This window comes from Phaseolus vulgaris, chromosome 2 (assembly GCF_051622355.1).
Source record: "Phaseolus vulgaris cultivar YP4 chromosome 2, ASM5162235v1, whole genome shotgun sequence".
In the NCBI taxonomy this organism is placed as follows: domain Eukaryota; kingdom Viridiplantae; phylum Streptophyta; class Magnoliopsida; order Fabales; family Fabaceae; genus Phaseolus; species Phaseolus vulgaris.
Window position 1 is genome coordinate 8,681,558 of NC_143499.1, and position 20,901 is coordinate 8,702,458.

The 20,901-nt window shown below is 31.7% G+C and overlaps 2 protein-coding genes across 7 annotated transcripts; one reads left to right on the forward strand and one right to left on the reverse strand.

Annotated features, from left to right (window-relative positions):
- The first annotated feature begins 2,085 nt into the window (after positions 1-2,085).
- LOC137810603 (SBP (S-ribonuclease binding protein) family protein) lies at positions 2,086-6,690 on the forward strand. Of its 6 annotated transcripts, none has more exons than XM_068611958.2 (6): positions 2,092-2,309; positions 2,423-2,503; positions 3,220-3,463; positions 4,399-4,578; positions 5,288-5,646; positions 6,005-6,690. In XM_068611958.2, exons 4-6 carry the CDS (start codon positions 4,473-4,475, stop codon positions 6,551-6,553), a joined length of 1,014 nt encoding a protein of 337 aa, XP_068468059.1. In that variant the 5' UTR covers positions 2,092-2,309; positions 2,423-2,503; positions 3,220-3,463; positions 4,399-4,472; the 3' UTR covers positions 6,554-6,690. The 6 variants fall into 6 exon arrangements, with proteins under 6 accessions (XP_068468058.1, XP_068468063.1, XP_068468059.1 ...); XM_068611960.1 differs by lacking the exon at positions 3,220-3,463 and adding an exon at positions 4,203-4,305 and having other exon boundaries at positions 2,101-2,309; XM_090298224.1 differs by having other exon boundaries at positions 2,114-2,309; positions 3,114-3,463.
- Positions 6,691-7,416: 726 nt separating this feature from the next.
- On the reverse strand, positions 7,417-11,466 carry LOC137809016 (DNA (cytosine-5)-methyltransferase DRM2). The gene is given in 8 exon segments (XM_090297744.1): positions 7,417-7,872; positions 8,309-9,043; positions 9,146-9,270; positions 9,904-9,958; positions 9,961-10,000; positions 10,658-10,782; positions 11,262-11,381; positions 11,455-11,466. Coding segments are annotated over 8 exon segments (1,668 nt in total).
- Between the last annotated feature and the right edge of the window lie 9,435 nt (positions 11,467-20,901).

Consider the following 20,901-nt stretch of genomic DNA (forward strand, 5'->3'; position numbering starts at 1 on the left):
GGCCGGCGGCCGATCCTTATTACAGTTATTGCTCAAACCAAAATCAGTGACGTTAATCTATCATTAAGAATTAGGTAATGCAACCCTAAGCGGTATCCACCTCGATAAACGGGTCCAACAAGGTAGGCCCATTAGAATAATATAAATAGCACGCATTCGAAGGAGTAAGGTATGTCATTTATTACTGTTCACCTACCTGAGCGCTGACCACCCGCTTTACTGACTTGAGCGTCGGAGTGCCTTCGCAGGTACCCCCACCATCCGGTGTTCAGCCGAGACCGAGTGCCGAAGGAGAAGCAGGAGGACGAGAAGAATCCCAGCTCACCACCCAGTCACCTGACCGACTGAAGAAAGGAGAAGAAGACTTCAATAGTTCTTTAGGTCCCATTTTCCTAGCAGGAACAATCACAAATATATTTATGATATTAGTTTAGTGGTATGAGCATGAATAATGAATAATAGACATGTTGAATTTATTCTAACAAGTTGATCCAAACAGTTTGTTAAAGAAGTTATTAGGTAAACTTTTTTATAGTAAATTAAATCAAATGTTTTTTCTATGATAAACTAAATGAGTTTACTACTTTATAAAATAATACTATTCTTTAAAATACACATATGTATTATAACTTATATTTACTTATATATCAAATCATTATATCCAAAGTTTAAATTTAAATTCAGTAATATAACTTAAATTTTTAAAAATATATATTTTATTTAATTTTTCAATTTTTTAAAATAGATCAAAATAATCAGTTAAATTAAAATGAAGATTACAATTTCTTTAAAAAATATATAAATTTAACTCAATACAAATTTTGTAAGTAGGTCATTAAACTAAAGTATAAGCTAAGTAAACCAACCCATTTTATGGTTCTATTAAAATATGAGCTTAAATTCAATTAAACAACTTTTTTGTTAAGAAAAGTTCATATTGAAACATTATGGAGATAAAAAAATGAAATTCCAAAGAGATTTTACCCCTAAACCCAATGAGTCATTATTTCTATTTAACTTAGATTAATTAAAATTAATAAATATTTTATATGAATACAAATATTTAATATCTATGATTATAAAAATAATTCAATTATAACCTTTTATAAAACAATTTATTTAAGTAAAAATTAAATTACATATGTAACTTTTAATAACTGTTACATTCTCAATCTTTGTTTTTTTGGATATATTTTTCAATTCACGGTTAAAGCGAAACTTCATCTTGCATAGATTATATATATGATTTTAAATTAATATAAAATTATTTCATATCTTAATTATTCAAATCAAAATTAATATAATATATATATATATTTAAATATAATAGAATATCAATAATTTAATTATATTATTTAATTTTAACAAAAATAATTATAATAACAAAATTATTATTTTAAAAATAAATTAATAAAATTTAACATTTCATATAAAAGTTTATTAATAATGTAATATTTAATAAAAGTTAAATCGATTTTGTCTATCAAGTTAGGAACAAGCATGTCATTGATAATAAAAATATGTATAGTTGAAAAGGCTTGCTATATAAAGGTTAAACACCAAAAACAAACAAACTTAAAAGAATATGTTTATTTTTAACTTTTTCTTTTTAATTTCAAAATCGTTATCTTACTTTTAATTTGTTTATTGTTTTCAAGAAATAACATAGAAAAGGGCAGACATTTATAAGTAAAAAGTTAAAATAGGAAACAAAATAAAAATAGAAAAACAGAAGTAAAGGATCCTAAACACAAATTTTAACATAAAAAACATCATAACTAAATAAATTAAACATCTCTTTCGTAATAATGGCATTGTTACTTCTAAATAAAACAGAAAAAAAACATAAGAAGTGATAAATTAAATATTTTTAATTTTGTAAATTAGTTTAAAGCACAAATCGCTAAATGATTTTCATGTCTTTCTGATAATAAATTATTTAATTCGAAATAAATAATAAAAAACGTAAGAAGTAATAAAGTAAAGATTTATTAATGTATGTTCATGAATACATCATAAAAATGTTAAATATACTTTATTGAATATAAATATTTTAATATTTATGCAGACCATAAAAAATCCCACAAATTAAGAATAGTTGTCTCCATTTCTTATGCAACACCCACTCCTTCCTATATTCTATTCATAACTCTCATCATTCACCCATCCACTTTCCTTAATCCTTCATTCCAGATCTCTTACCTTCTTCTTCCTCCTCTCTACAACCCTTTTGTTCCATCATTATTTTTGTGTCTGTATCAGCCTGATCTTTCTGTTTTTTCTTTCTTGTAAAACATTTCCATCTCAAGGTATGTACTGGGTTTTTGTTTGAATTGATCTTCCATCTTTTGATGTCTCAAAGCTTTTGACTTTCTAGATTGTGGTGCCTGATTTGCTCTGTTGATGGTGGATTGTGTTGCAGCTTTCCATTTCCCCTCTTGTGACCAACAGAAAGATGTTCTGAACACGAAGATAACAATTTTTTGTTGTCGTGTTCTGTTATGTATGCCAGCATTTAATCAGTTTTTTTTAATGATTGTTGATCCGAGTGAAATGATGACCTTTCATGTTTATAAATTTTTATAAATCACTTAATAAATATGATGTTTATCTTGTTTGTTTTGCTTTTTCTGTTGACTGGATATTCAGTTTCGAGGACTCTTTTGTCTTGCTAATCATCTGATGCAATCAAATTTTAATGAACACCCATCAGATTTGTTTGACAAGTCCATGCTTTCCTTTGTTGAAACGGAAGCAAGGCCAGTTCTTTTTCCATTCTACAAAAAAATGGGAAGAAGGACATATATGCCTAGGGGATAATATATTTGTCAGTTTCCAAACTATTCAACTGATGTAGGCAAAATCCATTCATTTTTTTTCTTCTGGGGAAATCATTATAACATTGTAACACTTCTGTCCTTTTTTATTATTATTACAATTTGGTTATATAACAATTGCTGGACATTTATTCATATCACAAATATGATTCTGCATAAGAATGGCTTCCTTAGATGCTTTATGTGATTGTTTAAGTGAATATTAGGCCACAGATCAGATATTGTTGTTGGAGGTTAGACACCTACTGACGAACTGTTTTAATTTATGATTGATAGTCAATATATCTGCCGTGAGTGATCCGTGTTTGGGGTTTCAACACATTTTAAGCTTCCTGTTGAGTGCTTAACATAATTGTTCTCCTTTATTCGAGCTTGGGTCTAGCTTATGAGACCATAGGTGGAGTGAAGATGGATGTGTGGCCACTGAAGGAAGGACAAGATAAGGAATGTTTGTATACGAAGAGATATTAGCATAACTTATTGAGGAAAAGAAGATAGAAATTCGGTATGCAAAGAAGTCCACTCGAGGCATTGGTGAGGAGAGTAGATGACATGATTTTTAGCTCCATGAGAAGCAGTAAAGAGAGATCAAAATGGACATTGGACAAATTAAAAGGGATTTCATGGTGAATAACATACTTGATAGTTTGGTTTTTAACTAAGCCCCCATGATATTTTTTGATCCATGTATCCAGCCTCGCTTAGTGGGATAAGGCTATTGTTCTTGAAAATCAATATAAGATTTTGTTGAACTCTAAAACTTTTCATTGTTTGAAACTCAACATTTGCTTCTAAGGAATGTTTTCATTCTTATGAGATCATGCATACTGAATATATGAAAGTGAAGAATTATATAACCTTGATATTGCTCCTCAATATTTCACTAGGGGAGTGTTTAAAATTGTGTTTTGCTGAGTTTCTGTTTCTAAGCAGAAGAAAAACCCAAAAAAGGCTTGAGAAGTGTATGGTTAATTGTACTTATCTTTACTACAAATCACGTTTCTTGGTATTACTGAACTTGCAAATAACTGGTTTGGATCTTTAGATTTTAATCATAAGAAGTATATGATTATTTTTTATAAATTGCTTGTGTTCTACCTAATTTTTTCCTTTGTATTTGTGAAAATATTTCACCTAGATATTGGTGAAAGTCAATATTTTTGTCATCTTCAAATATTTTATTTTGCCACATTTGCACTAAATGCTGAACAATTAACCTTTGTTTCTACCCAAACATTACTTCCTAAATATTAGCAACTCAACCTTGAGATGGAATTTGTCTATTTTCATCTTTTTGTTTGAACATGTAGATACATTGGTATATTGATTTTTATGTTCTTTTTCACTAAATTACTTGACAAGTAGGAGGCAGAAAATATTTACCAAGTATCATCACAGCAAAACCAACTTATAAGCAAACTTCATTAGACCATCAACTCTCCTACCCTTACAAGCCAAATAGTACAAAGTATTGTACTAATGTGTTTTTCAGTGCTGTAATATTTTGTTAACTTTTAGTCAAAGTTGATGCTGATGTTTTTCCTTTACCCTTTTCTTCTAGATAATCATTGGTAGCTTCATTAATATTCTTTGAAGGCTACATACTTGAGCTAGGCAATCACATATCCTGGGATAATGTTTGGAGGCAACAATGGAAATCGCTTGCTTCCTGTTTTCTTGGATGAGACTCAATTTCGGCATCAAACAAATGCGTCAAATCAGTTGCAGTTGTTTGGAAATTGTAAGTTTTCTCTTTCCTTTTCTCATGTAACGAAATTTTTTCACTAAATCATTTGAACGTGGTTGTTAAACAGGCTATCTCCGTTTTCATGAACTTACTTTTTTATGGGTATATTTTTCTGGTTTAAGATTTTTACTCAAATGCTACTTTCCTTCTTGTACTTTCAACAGTTGTATCCTCTTGTCACCTTTGCTAATAGGCATGTTTATATCATCTCCTTTCCTTTTTTGTACTGTGATGGAATGCCTTATGAACCTGTCTTGGTTTTTGCTTGTATGGATGTTTTGTGTGCGTGCATTGCTTGACACCTAATTTTGTCAGACATAATCAATGCTGACAATTTGTGTACCTACTTCTCCTGCACTCTTTCTTTTATGTTTTGGTTTTGAAGCACAAGAATGGTAATGGTTGTCGACATCAAATTTATTTTTCTTGGAACTAGGGGTACCTTTTCTTTACTTGTATCTTGTACTGTGTTTGACCAACAAGCTACTCATTGAGTATTCTTGCCATTGATAGCACTAAAATTCCTACTTTGTTTTGTAAATTTAGAAATTATTACATATTTGTTTCAATTTATCATTTAATGGATTAATGCAGTTCCTTAAATTACCATTTAAATTATTTTGTATGTCCTTTAATGTCTTTAGTATTTTGTCCATAGTTTTTACCTTATAACTGAATGATAGTCAAGCAATATCTCTTGCAGTACAAGCTGGATGTAGTGTTGACCCAGTTAATTACTTCGGAAATGAGCATGTCAGCTCCATGATTCAGCCTAATAAACGCAGCAAGGAAATGGAAGATATATCAAAACAAAGACTTCAGATTTCCTTAAATTACAATGTCAATCAAAAGGATGCTGATCGATTAGCAAGCATTCAAAATCCCAACCCTGTGTCCACAGGATTGAGGCTTTCATATGACGATGATGAGCATAACTCATCTGTTACTTCTGCGAGTGGCAGCATGACTGCCACACCGTCTATCATATTGTCTCTTGGTGATAATATCAGAACTGAGCTTGATAGACAGCAAGAAGAGTTGGATCAGTATATTAAACTTCAGGTAATGTATGAAGTTAGGTACAAATGATTTACGTTCAAAATATTTCTGTTGATTAAAAGGGTATGAAGGACTGTCCTGTGATTAAAAGGGGAATTTGTAGACATGTTTGTCAAGTCATAGCCTAGTTCATTAGGAGTTGCTCTTTTGAAGAATTATTACTTTTTGAACACTTCATCCGAAATGTTTAAATCTGAGTAAGGGTGATGGTGATATTGTGATGAAAAAGGTTTTGAATGTTTGTTTTTTCTATTGCACAAAGATATATGAACTAGACGTCATACTTTAATAATGGAATTATCAATTTTTTAATTCTTGGTTCGCACTCTTCTGAAATGCTATTCCAATTACTTTTACACAGAAGGAACAGTTGTCAAAAGGGGTGAGAGACATGAAGCAAAAACACATGACTGCTCTCCTCTCCTCCATTGAGAAAGGTATTAGCGCAAAGCTAAAGGAAAAAGATGTGGAGATAGAAAACATGAATCGGAAAAACAGGGAGCTGGCAGAAAGAATAAAGCAGGTGGCTATTGAAGCACAAAGCTGGCATTACAGAGCAAAGTATAATGAGTCAGTTGTGAATGCATTGAGGAACAACCTGCAGCAGGCAATTTCTCAAGGTGTTGAACAAGGGAAGGAAGGGTTTGGAGATAGTGAAGTTGATGACGATGCCTCGTATATAGATCCTAACAACTTCCTAAATTTACCGGGTGCGCCTATAAACTCTACTCACAAGACCTACCAAAATGCAGAGAATCTGACTTGCAAAGCTTGCAAGGCAAAGGCAGTTTCCATGTTGTTGATGCCTTGTAGGCACCTGTGCTTGTGTAAGGATTGTGAGGGATTTATCAATGTTTGTCCCGTTTGCCAATTGATAAAAACTGCAAGTGTTGAGGTGTATCTGTCTTAACTTATGAACCGTAAGTATTAAAACAAAAACGGGATATAAGTCACTGTTTTCTTTGTGTGATTTATCTACCTAAAGTTCTTAATGTTCATCTCCAAGTAATTTGTCTCTATAATAAAAATCGACTATGTCTAAGGATATTATTTGTCCTCTTTCTCCGGGAACTTGACTTGATTAATGATTATTGATATGACATGCATGTATTACTGGGAATTTAATGATGCCTAGAAAATTATGAAATAGAATTTGTATCGTAAGTGCCTATTTCTATTCTATATTCACAAAATAGGATTAGCTTTGTTTCTTTGTTTCTCAATTATTGGATCAATATCTCCAACAATCTAATTGTGTGAATGTTGACCGTATTACCACCACCAACTCCATCGAGTTCCTTGTGATTGAAACGGTAGGAACATATTCCATGGCTCCAACTACATTTTTTTAATAAAATAAAATGCTATAAGAGGGTATTAGAAATATTCATTTAGATCATTAGAGAGCCCAATCAGAATTATGACAAGGTTGCTTCTGCCGTGACATTTATTTGTAAGCTAATCTTCCACTGAACTTTGTTAGCATATTAGTTATTAATCGTTGTCTGTGTGTGCCCATCAGTTAGAATATAGGAAACACTCGGTTTAAAGCCTTGCCTTTCCTTTTTCTTTCTTAAAAATAATCTCAGTGATGACACGGCTGTAAGTAAAACCAGGCCAGAACAAAAGAACATAAGAAGTAGAACGAGCAAAGAGAACAACAAAATTTCTTTTGTTGGGAGTCTATTGGATTTTCCTCATATTGTGTACTTCATTATCAGTTGCACCTTAAATTTTTTATCTACATACAATAGTGAGAAATAACAAAATGCACTATTGCACTTTGTTGTTTCCCTGAGGGTCATTTTTCTGCATTTCGATTACTGCCTCAAGAATCCTATAGTATTCGAAAAAGAGTGAGGACTGCTTTCCCTCTAGCCCATGTCTACTAACTCTGTTACTGCCAGAAAAGTTGTTGCAGGGGCTCCCACCAATGATGAGGTCAAATCCACCAAACTTGGTTATCCACTGCCTCAGCTGATTTGAAGAGACTTTCTGTACATCTTCGACCTCAATTAGATTTCCCTTTTGATTGGTCTGCTCCCACCAACAGTGAATGATGTTTCTGTTCACTTCAGCTATTTCCACAGATACCACATTTTTAAGCATTATTCCAAGTCGGTCTAGAGCAACCTCAGCACCTCCAATGCCAGAAAAGAGAGACAACACATTGATGCCATTTGGAAATCGATCCTTCAACACTGAAAGATGGTAGGAAACTGTGTCAACCTGAAATCAATTCCATTAACTTGCAGTTAGAGCTTTTTCAAAGAAACTAAGAGAGTCTTTGAAGAGCTTATGGAAAGCTTGTTGGAGCTTATTTATAACCTATTACTCTTGTAAGTTCTTTTAACTTATTTCAATTAGTCCATTGGCATAATTGTCAAAATATGCTCTTTTTAGCATATTTTAATAAGTTTTTATGCCATAAACCCTTATGAGCTTAATCAAGTGCCTAATTAAGCTATTACACCCTAACAGAAAATATAAAATGGAGCATAATTTGATCACAACTTTTTAAATCATCATTTAACTGAGTTGTCCTATAATAGAAAGAAGTTTGATTTTTTTTTTCATTTAGTTATAATATCATCGCCGTAAACTCTTCTAATGATACAACAAATACTTAAAGTACGTGCAGTGTAAAACTCAATAGCATGACAACCTGAAATGCATTGCCAAGTGACTTGTATCTGTCTGTCCGGGTGATTCCACCACCTCTGGTGTGATCCTTTGGGAATCCCAGCAACATTTCATATTCATCAGGTTCAAGAGGTGCCAATTTGTTTTTCCCAACCCACACCAAGTTCCACTTTTTAATCTCTTGAAGTACATTTTCTTGGACATTTTGTGGAGGTTCGTCATCAAATTTTTCGAGGGTTTTCCTTAATCTATCTGTAACTGTGCCAGGAGCTGTGCCAGTTAGAAGACAATTGAGCTTTGTTCTTTTGTCCCAGGAAGGCCACCACTTTTCAGTTGAAGGAAAAGCCTCTCGTATAGTTAGTGGTGGGATTGGAAGCACGGGGGAGCGGTTGTGGATGGGAAGATTATGGATATATCCTCTTTTCCTCATTGCAGCACAAAAGTATTTGGAATCAACAAATTCTGGCTCAATCTCAAATAGAAAACGTGATATGTTATTCCAAACTCCTTTGGGAGCAAGTGCCACGTTTTCAAAATAGAAGTATGGTTTATCTGCTACTTCACTTGGGAGCTCTCTCGAAATTACTTGACTTACTTCGTTGGGTACACCAAATCCTGTCATTGGACCTGGGGGATGTATCATCCCCATATCAACTGATGATGCTGTCTTCTCTTTTGACCAGCTGATTCTGTCTTTCCATTTATTGCCGTGGAGTTTTACTTTCTTACTCACATGAAGATACGGTTGATCACTTGTCTGGATGGAAGAGCAGCAGTTATAACATAATTTGATAAAAGTACTTGCTTTACTGATATTTTAATTACAAGCAGAAATATTTTATAGGATTGTAAACCTCACCTCTGTCTGTGTATCAACAGATGCAACATGTTTAATTTTAGTTAGATCTTGAAGCGAGTCAATTTCCTTTTCTAACTGAGAAGCACTAATGAAATCTGCCAGGTCACTGATCTCAGCTTTAGGACCTGCCAAATGTTAGTGAGAAATAAAAAGTTTAAGAACCACCACCAGACAAATTTCTACATGCTTAAGTAAGACGACTTTTTCTTTCATAATTGAAGCTAACTGCATATAACCATGTACATGCTCCCACAAAGATGATGCTGTCCCAGGTTACTATCCCATATTCTTATTCTTAAGCCAGTAAGCTAGAAAATCTGGCTTAAGCTATTTGCCAAAAAAAAAACAAATGGCATTTATAACATTTTAAGAGGATCAGCCATAGAAGTTACCTTTCCTGCAATGACATTTAATATTGCAACATATAGTTTATATGTTGATCATTGAAGCCATTTCCTCAGTTTTTTTCATAGCTTTTCTTAACCCGGTAGACTATATGTTCATGGTATACTAGATAGAAGTCGAGATATTCCACATGCATCAATCACCTTTAATAAGGAAATGCGTAACAAAACAAACAGAACAATCGAAACTGAATATATTAAGAACAAAAAGTTTGATAGCTCATTTTTCATTATTTAATTGACCATCTGAGACCATTTAATGCTGCTGATATTGGAGAGACGAAAGAAAAACAATTAAGAAACTTAAAAAGTGTTGATAACAAATATAAGATAACAAGTACACACTAAACACACCATATTTGTCTATAGCTGTTGAAGCGTCCTCAAAAGCGTATCCCATATCGACAAGTATGGACAATATCTCATCGTTCTCTTCTGTTGAGGGCTTTTCCTAAAAGGGAAACAGTTAAATGGAATCTATATACACAATGCGAGTAAAATGATTCCTAGAACTCAGATAACTAACGAACATTGCACGTATGCATCAATAATAATCTGGCCGGTGCAGTATTCAACATTTTTACTTATATATGATATGCAATTAACGGGTTTTGAACAGAGTAAAAACTGTCTTAAAAGTAAAAGTAATGAGGATGATAAAAACTTTGCTGTGAAAAGCACTTCAAAATAAACTTTAAGTTTATGAGAATCAAAACCATTAATTGTCCAATATTTCCAAGATTTCACTACCTCTTTCGTCCTGAAAGTATCTTTTCTTTGATCATTTTAATTTCTAACCAGTGTGTGCAGTTTGATAAAACAATTTGATGGTCAGCATAGTATCGTTACATAGGAATACTGATCTACTTCAACAGGATCAACAGATATAATGCATGGAATTCTTGAAGTGAATACCAACAACTTAAAAAATTGAAATTATTGAAAACCAAATGGTGGACTTAAAAGTGTACTCACAGCAGTAAGTGTAAGCAGGGTGTCCATAATTTCTTCCTCGTCATCTCCTCCTGCCATGGTCAAAACAAAAATCTTATCATTCTAGACCAGTACTGTTACTAGTGCTTGTAAAGTACAAATATTTATTGAATACATTAAACGAGAAAAACGACCATTTTCATTAATAGCTCTGATTACTGTCTCTCTGGAAAATCCCATTCCCACAAAATTACGAATCATATTGGCATGTTTAGCATTCAAGCTCCTTGTAGAACTCTCCTAAACAGAACACAGAATACTTCAACGTTAGAAAAAGGAATAAAAATCCAAACTTTCTCAAACATAAACAACAATGCAGTTTTTTTGTTTGATTATGAAGAGAACAGAAATAAAAAGGACAGAAAAGATGGTTTTTTAAAAAAAAAACATTTTTTCCGCTTTATTTCTCTTCAATTCAAAATTCAAATATTTTTGTCTTCTGGTTTTCTTTCATCCCAAATAACTGAGTAATGATTAGTGGAAAACTATATACTCTAAACATTTCATTAAAACTTATTTCTTGCTATCAATCCTGGGACATTTTTTTCAAACAAAGGGTGGCCCCTATTGCCCTGTGGAGTTAACCATCATACATAAGATTAAACCAGAAAAGCCCTTTAGCCCTTCTACATCATTATAAGCATATGCTTAGAACTTCAGAGCGATGAAAGCCTAAAACTTGGCAAAATCATTGTGAGGTAATTGGATGCAGGATTTACCGCCACACTTTGTTCATAGCTCTCTTCTTGACTGTAAGAGGAAGGTACTCCAAACACCTCCATCTCGTCATCAGTGTTCCAATCAATACAGTAACTGGGAGAGTAACTACCTTCTGAATCCTACATAATTTTTCAACCAAAAAAACCTTAATAAAGGAATGAGTGTTAAAAGATTAATCAATATTCCAATTACCAAACTTGTCATTAATAACCTAACCAGCAAGTGTTAAAAAATTCAAGGTTAATGGCAGAAAAACAAACTAATCATCGGAAACTAAGAAAAGTTTGTATGGGTATGGTATAGAATGTGTATTGAATGATCAACTTCAGGAGGGGACATGAACATACCATTACTTGGGAGCCAAGTAACAAGTGATAACTCTAGACCCACCAACAAGTTTTTCAAGTTCTGTAGCACTACCACAACATCAGAGAGAGAAAGTTAGAACAAGTAAATAAAGGAATTAATTAAACTATGAAATGTTGAAGTACTTAAAAACTTCATTTTCGTGTTTCTTCACCATTAACGATTAGTAGTAAAAGACTAAAACTTTGAGGCACACAAAACAATAAGGTTACGAAAACTACACTGTTCCATTGATATAAAACTGAAGAACCCAAGTAAAAGAAGAAAGATTCGTTAAACAGTATAATGTCAAGGAAACTACACTATTCCATTGGCATTAAAACTTAAGGAACTCAAGAAAACAAAGAAGAACAACTAAGAAAGAAATGCTGCTAACCAAGTAACCGTGAAACTGAAGGGAGCGTGAGAAAGACAAGATCAAATGAGAAACATGTTTTGGATTTGTTGTTTGTGAGTTGAAACAGAAGAAACTGAATTGGTTTTGCTTTTAAGGAACACAGCAACAGAAACGAAGAGTCACTCCAAAAAAATACCCATTTTCACTACAAGATTTTACACATTCTTTCTTACACACTCTGTTACATTCATTAATATCACATCTCACATTTTCTAAAATTTATTAAAAACTGCAAAACTACGTCGGAATATGCAATATAGTACTAGATATATTTGTCGTAGAATTTCGTCTAAGAAATTAAGATTAGCATTTAAATTTAAATTTGACTCTGCAAAATCGCACTAGTTATACAGTGATATTACATCTAAATTTGGCCTAATAGAATATATATATATTATGTGTGTGTAAGAGTGCTACTTACATTTCTTTTAGTTAAAAATTATGAGTAAATCTCATTAAAAAGAATTTAGAAATATGACGTTGTAAATTATTTGATTTTTAATAAATTTTATTGAATAATAAAAAATGTATTTGAGAAAAAAAAATTATGTTTTTTTCTTAAAATATTTGATAAAAAATGTTAATTGGGCACTGCTACTTTTTCATTACTACTTAAAAATTATTAAAAATACTAAATTATGACTCAATGTTCATTATAGTAAGATTACATAGTTTTATGATTTTAAATAAGTTTTAGTAAATACTGAAGAGTATATAGGATCACAGAGGAGTACAAGAACCATATTCTATAATTAAAGTTTATTAAGAATTAAAATATCAGAAGTAATATTCATTACACACAGGACTAGACTGGTTCAATTTTATAATTTTAAACATATTTTAACTAATGATTTACAATGGATTATAAAAAGTGCAATAAAAATTATAGTATTAGCACTTTTAAAATTTATTAAAAATAATAATAATCTAATAAATGAAAAATTTCTCTTGCTAGTTGTGGTGTTAAAATATACAATGATAAAGTTTAAGAGAATATTGATATTTGGATGTTCGACACATATCCTCTCAAAGGGGAGTATTCTTGATGATCGACCTAGAAACGACCTCTACATGATCGGTAAGTGAACATTCCTGGTGGTCGGCCTTGGAATGACCTTTACATGATTGGTAAGTGAAGTGGTTGGACTAGGAATGACCTCGACATGGTCGGTAAGTAAACGACTCATGTGTTCAACTTATGAACGATCCACGAACTATGGTAGTCAATCTAAGAAACAATTTTTAATGGCCTTCAATCGTTACATAGACATATCTGTGTGACTTAGAGACATAAAGATTGAGTGACCACGATCACCCTCGAAACTCTCGTTTAATTTAATCATTATTGAATTCAAACCTAGAATTCCAAGAAGTTAGAATAATCTCCCCTAATTTTAAGGAGAAAATCTCAAGAAGTTAAGGGAAATTGAGATAATTCCCCTATTTTAGGAAAAAATATTTTAACAACCTATATCTTTTAGCCTTGAGATATAGGATAAAAGGGGAAAGAGAGAAATAGAAAGGAAGTTTTTTTTTTCTTTTGTTAAATAGATTGAGACAAATTAAGGGAAATTGGAAATTCCTTTATTGCTATAGAAAGTGGTTTTCTTGATAATTTTTTGACCAAAACACTAACAATTCCCATTTTTATAGTTTCAATTAAATTAAATTTTCAACTTTGAAGATAATGTAAAAAAATAGTGAAGTAAGATGACATTTCAATTATTGACAATCACGTTATGATGAACAAAATATATTAAATTAAAATTTTATTAGTTGGTACTGAAACACACAATATATTTGGTAACTAGTTGCAATCGTGTATATTAACTTTATGTAGTTATCATGTATTTCGCTAATAACAGGGAAAGTAACTGACAAATATATTTTGCACCATATGTTTATAAGTAAGTGTAGCATTTCCATCGTCAAATTATAGTCCATCATTTATAGTTGTAATGATAGTTATTTTTAGCGCAGGCGTCATTAACAGTTATTTGTCATATCCCTAATTGATCACATTGCTACATAACCATGCTTATTACACAAGAAGCCTCTCACGTATCTCAAATAGATAGTAGATTGGTAATTAACATCAATTTATGTATTTCCATTATACTAGTCTCCCCTAACTAGTATTTTTTTCTTATTAGTGTGTACTCCAAATATAATATTTTGAAGGGCAGGCCAAGTTGAAGATTGCAAAAGTTGACATGGTTGCAACTCAAGGTTATAAATTTTTGTCCAAATATAGATGTTTGCTTGTTAATTAAACATGTTAATTACGTTGGTATTGAATTGTAGTGTAATAAACAAACTGGATGGTATGAGTGTGGATATTATGTAATGCAATGGATTACAACTATTGTCGGAATTGATATTAAAAGATGTTGTGACTAGGTAATTATTTAACTAATTCATAATTAAACAACCTATGTTTATTTTATGTAATAATTCAAGTTATTATTTGTTGTAGTATTTCATGGATGTTTAATCATTCAATTTTAAATTCATAAACTGACTTAGATCCACATGGACAACATATTTCATCAACTTTTACAACACATTAAGCTAAATAATATTACAAAACTTTGTAAACATGTCTTTGTAAATTTACCTTTCAATTTTGGATTTCATGTTTTGAATTCTCATGCTTGACATTTGTCATACTTTATTTTAATGAATTTTTAGTATATTATTCATTTTGGCTGGTTGTAAAATATATATTATATATAGGTTGATTAATTATCAGGAGAGGAAAAATATAAAAAAAAAGAATTAAAAAAATGCAAAACAACATCGATTCTTACCTTAATTGTCATCGTAGGTCCCACAAAAACAACAATTTATTACAAAATCATTGCCATATATCACTCCGAAAACCCCTTTTATTACATGTTTACGTCACATAAGGTGACAATTTTTGAACTAATTGTCGTTGTTTTGAAACTATATGATTACGACTTTTAACTAATCGTCGTCATTATTGAATATATGACGATGATATAAACCGTTGTCAAATATGATTTCTTTTTGTCACGTTCCTATATATGACACTTTGAAATAGTTGATGCAACCTATTTATAACTATTGTTAAAATGACCTACTGTATTAGTGAAATTTGCTACATAAGGGTCCTCTAGTGTTGTTTCTCCTTAAAGAGTTGTCTATTCTCCATAACACACACATGGCAAAACAACAAGTTAGAAAAGGTTTGAAACATCTTATTTTAATTTTCTTCTTGTTTTTCTTAATTGTTTTTCCTAATTCTTTATCTTGTAAGCTTCTAACTCTTCTGTTTGGATCAGGAGGTGCATTGTTCCTGTAGACGGAAGTGAGGGTGCACCCCCTGTTTGAAAGTAATTCATAAATATATAAAATGACTTATATACCTTCATTCTATCACAATATTTATTATAAATTATTCAAATTCCACATTTTTTTAATCTATACTGCACATATAATAAAACATAAAAATATTAAATATATTTTATTCCAAATATATTTAAATAATGATAATAAATATTAATTAAAATTATTTAATTTTATTTAATTTTATTCCAAATAAACTGTAAATATCCAAGAAATATTTAATATATTCATAATAAAAATAAAAATATTAAATATATTTTTAATAAAATAAAAATACCTATATACCTATTCATTTTTTATTGATAATAATAGAAATCATCATTAAAAATAATTTTTTTTATATATATATATACATAACATAATTTAATGAATCATAAATAATATTAAAATTATGTAAATAAATTAACTTAAGTAAAAAAAATAATAAAATTATACTTAAATTTTAAATTATAATTCATTATTTCTTTCAATTTTTACATTTTTTTCGTTTTATTTATAAATGAAACTTTAAATTATTTTAATTAACTAAAATATACACACACAAAAATCATTATTTATTCTTCTTTTATATACAAGGGTAAATTTGTAATCTTACAACTTTTACTATTCAAAATAATTTATAATATTCTTACAACCAACACATCACTCACTAATTTCAATAAACTTTCCTCACACATCCACTATAACATATCCCAATTCAAAAAACCTCAATTATTGAGAGAGTGAGTTTGAGATGATTTGAAGGGGAAGTATGAAGAAAGTTAGAGTGTTTGGATTAAGGTAAATAGAGTGGAAAGTGTAGGGAAGTTTACGAAAGTTTGTGAGTGATGTGATGGATATAATTGAAAATTTATTTTTTTTAATTGATAAAAATGTAAGTTTACATATTTGTCATTATATTTAAAAATTGTTGAAAAAATAATTTGATTGATTATTTGTGAATTATAATTGTTTTGAAATAAAATATTATTTTTGGTAATTGAAATATTATTTCTAGTATTGTATTATGTTGAAGATGGTTGTTGCCCCTTCAAGACATGTGTTTGATGAAGCCATTTGTGTACATTTCATGTATAGTTGTATTTGCTTTAAGAATGTCTTAGATATAGGTTAGAGGTTGTTTAAGAGTAGGCTTTTTGCTGGGTAACTCACATCTTAACCCCTGACCATGTGATAAGAGCAAACACAAATTTTCTGAAATTGTTTTTCACATGTTTTGCAAAAACACCTTTACAGCATAAAAATAAATATGTTCTTCTCTAAATAAACATATTCTTTTTTAAACTGATGCATTGACTAAGGCTTTTGAAAATCAGGTTTTGAGCATCAAGTATTTTGACTAAGTCTTCTCTCTTTCAAAACGGTTGTGTTTCAATAGTTAAGTCTTTTCTGTTATCGTTTTGAAAAATAAATATGTTCATCTATAAATGAATAGATTCTTTTTAGTCTGGTGTCATATTTATCTTAAACGATTTTTCGTTTTGTCCCTGCACCAGAATGGTTGACTGAGTCTCCTTCACATAACAAATTCTTTAACTGCTTTTAAAAATAAATATGTTCTTTTTATTTTCAATCTGTTATAACAGCTTTAACTGTTTTTTGAAAATCTGTTATAGGTTTTTTTTCTATAAAAAGAAAACTTGTTCCTACGTTTAAAAGAAGAATCATACATTTGAGAAAACAAGTTTTACATCAGAGAATTAAAGATTTACAGAGAATTAGCATGTGTTCTTGAAAGATTTCAAAAATCAAAAGTGTGCTTGTTCTTGTTTGGTTCTAAAGCTTGGTGAGAGGTGCTGCTACTGTTTGAGCAATATGTTCTACTGGTTTAAGGCAAATTTCTGCATCCTCTATCAGGTGTATTCGTTTCATATTTCTTTTCTTGTAAAAGTGTGAATGTAAACTCTTCTTGATAGGGTTTCTTGAAGAGTGTGTGTGCTGAAATAGTGTTTTTCAGCAAGTGTGCCAAGTTTCTTGTAGGGTTCAAGAACAGTGGCTGTGTAACTGTGCTTGGTACATTTTGTTTAGTGGATTTCACTATGATTGGATGTAGCTCATTTGAGTGAACCAGTATAACTGTTGTGTGTTCATTTCTCTTCATCCCTGCACTCAAATTCTTGCTTATCTGTTAATCTGCCAGAAATTGAATCTGTTGAATTAAAAATAAATTTGTTCTTTCTGGGCTTGTTCATACAGTTCTTATTTTCTAGAAAATCAGTTTGGTTCTGTGAAGAAGATATATGATCCATTAAATACAACTGGAATAGGTTGATTGTGATAGGTTACCCAATTGATTGTCAAGTTAATAATTGAACCTTAATCACTTGCTTAAAAATTGAAGGTCACTGTTTTTGCTGTTCACAGTTTTCTCTTTAAAATCAGTGTGTGTGGCTTGCAAACTAATCTATATAATTTCAAGAATTACTTGACTGGTAGAAACGCTTTAATACATTAACAGTGTAAAAATAAATTTGTTCATTACTAAATAAATTGATTTATTTTCTGTGTACTGTGATAAAACTTGAATCTGCGCGAAACTTTTAAAAGGTCAATTCACCCCCTCTTGAACTTTGACACTATTGAACCCAACAATTGGTATCAAGTGTTAGAATGGATGGCTTTAAACTAGAGGGGGGAAGTGAATTGTTTAAAGAGGGTTTTCGCAAACTTTTAAAACAAGAATAAAATTATCTCAAGAAACAATTGATAAGAAATTCAGTTTGCCAAAGTAGTAATAAAAAACAGCAGTACCAGAAAAACAATCGGTTGTTTCACAGAAACCATCGGTTGTTTATACTAGCAAACAACAAGCAAAACTGAATTTAAAGAGTTAGGGATAGAGAGATTGCACACAGATGTTTATACTGGTTCACTCCAAATCCAGAGCTACATCTAGTCTTCTCATAAACCCTGAGGAAATCCACTAAGCAATCACAACTTGATCACTTACACCACAACCAAGAAAGTGACATTGAACACCTCAAGACACACACTCTTCTTGGCCTACACATTAACACTAAGATTGTTGATCTTGATCCCCTCAAGAACACACAACCAATCTCAGCAAACACAAAAACGAAAACTTGTTTCACAGAGTACAAGGATTACACTTGTTACAGAAGATAATCTGAAATCAATACAAGCAGAATCCTATTCCACAAACTTTGATCAATCACAAACTTTCAGCAATCTCAGCTCTTTGAAAAACTAAAAAACTCTTAGCAAAAACTTGTAAAAGATTAATTCTCAAATCTATTTTTTTGAATATATTCAAAGATGTAGTTTGTTATCAAATCTTAACAAACTCTTAAATTGCATTAAAAGATTGGTCAAAGCATTTAATGGCTGGAGCGTAAGCAGTTAAATCATTTAAAGCTCAGTCAAAGATAAAACAGTTTTTCTGTTATGGTCCCAAAACAAACAATCGGTTGTTTCCTCGAATCAATCGGTTGTTTTGGTTTTTAACAGTTCAACCATTTGAAAAATAGTTTTCAATCTTTTCTCAAAACATCTAAGTATAAACAATCGGTTGTTTTAACTTAGTTTGAAAACATTTTACTTTCACAAAGATTGAGAATGCCTTTGCTTTAGATTCGATCAAGGGGTGGATTACATCACTCAAACTACCCCAGAACTAGACTAAACCAGCACAGCAACAACAAGCACAACCAAGGCTTCAACATCCTTCAAAGGGTTTGGATTCTTCAAAGCTTGAACACCACTTGCTTCAACATCAAGAGCTAGGACTTGTATTTTAATCAAGTTTGTTTGTAATAATGTCTGAGTTTAAAGTGCTTTTTGCTGAGGGATCTTCTGTTAGTAGACCACCTATGTTCAATGGAATGAATTATGCCTTTTGGAAAATTAGAATGAAAATTTTCGTGGAATCTATTGACTCGTTTATTTGGGAGGCCGTGGTCCATGGACCCTATGTGCTAATGCAAGTTGTCAAGGATGAAGAAGTGGTAAAGCCAAGATCTGAATGGAATGAGACCGAAAGGAAAAAGGCTCAATATGATCTTGTGGCCAAGAACATCATAACCTCCTCATTAACAATGGATGAGTTCTTCAGGATATCCCAATGCAGTTCAGCTAAGGAGATGTGGGAGGTTTTGGAAGTCACTCACGAGGGTACTGAAGATGTGAAGAGGTCAAGAAAACATTCTCTCATCCAAGAATATGAATTGTTTAGAATGCAACCCGAGGAGAGCATTGCTGACGTGCATAAAAGGCTCACTCATATTGTGAATCACCTTACTGGTTTGGGAAAGGAAATTGACAGAGAGGAACTCAACATAAAAGTGTTGAAGTGCCTCGACAGAAGCTGGCAACCCAAGGTGACTGCCATATCAGAAAGTCGTGATCTGTCAAAGTTGTCAACTGTTGCACTCTTTGGGAAATTAATGGAGCATGAGCTGGAGCTCAAGAGACTCAAAGAGCAGGAAACAGTGGAAAGAAAACCCAAAGGACTTGCACTGAAAGCAAGTGAACAGAATGAGATCAGTAAGGAAAAAGAAGATGCTGAACATGATGATACAATCAGCCTACTTACAAAGAGATTCAGCAGATTCCTGAAGAAGAAAAGCAGAGATAGGAACCAGCAGAAAAGAAGGTATCCTAAACCTAGTGACTCAAATTCCTCTAACTATACTGGCTTTGGCTATGGAAAAACAGGGCACATCAAAATGGATTGTCCAAACAATCAATCAAAGGACAAATCTGCCAGCAAGAAGGTTGAAAGGTGTAAGGGGAGAACACATTTCGTGGAAAGAGAATGAAGTGTCTTCAACCAGCAGCTCTTCAACTAAGAGTGAGGAAAATAATCTGTGCTTCATGGTGAAAGTTGAAGGGTCAATCTCTGATTCAGTAAGTGAATTCTCTATGGAATCTGATAACTATGATCAATTGCTTGCTGCTTTCAAGGAAACACATGATGAAGCAAATAGGCTAGCTGTAATATGCAGTAAGTTGCAAAAGGTAAATAATGTGCTTGCACCTAAAGTAAAAACACTTGAAGAAGAACTGCATAAGGCCAAAACAAATTTGGTAAGCCTTGAGCTAACATGCTTGCATACCTCTGTTAAAACCTGTGAAAACTGCAAAAAATTGGAAAAACAAGTGGATTATTTGCTAAAAACCCTTTCCAATTTCACCAAGGGAGGAGAGAACCTTGAGTATCTCCTTGGCTCACAAAATGCTATTTTCAATAAGAATGGTATTGGTTATAACCCTGGAAATGTAACCAATGTCAAAAAGCTTTCAAGTTTTTTTGTTCCAGCAAAATTAGGTTTTTCAGCTTTTAACAGTGGCAAAAAGACATCTCATGTAACCTGTTTTTACTGCATGAAATCTGGTCATACATCTAGGTCATGCATTGCTAGAAAGCATCTTGTTCCTAAGAACTTAGCAAAATGGCTACCAAAGAGAAGGTTTTAATCTGTGCTGGACCCTATACTGAAAAAGGGTACCATTTATATCATCTTTGTTCTGTTTTGCCGAAAGGC

What these genes read in the sequence shown, in the direction of transcription:
- LOC137810603 (XM_068611957.1), top strand. Translation starts at nt 4,473, where the DNA reads ATGTTTGGAGGCAACAATGGAAATCGCTTGCTTCCTGTTTTCTTGGAT. An exon ending in GTTGCAGTTGTTTGGAAATT is followed by an intron (nt 4,579 to 5,287) that starts GTAAGTTTTCTC and finishes TATCTCTTGCAG; the next exon opens with TACAAGCTGGATGTAGTGTT. An exon ending in ATCAGTATATTAAACTTCAG is followed by an intron (nt 5,647 to 6,004) that starts GTAATGTATGAA and finishes ACTTTTACACAG; the next exon opens with AAGGAACAGTTGTCAAAAGG.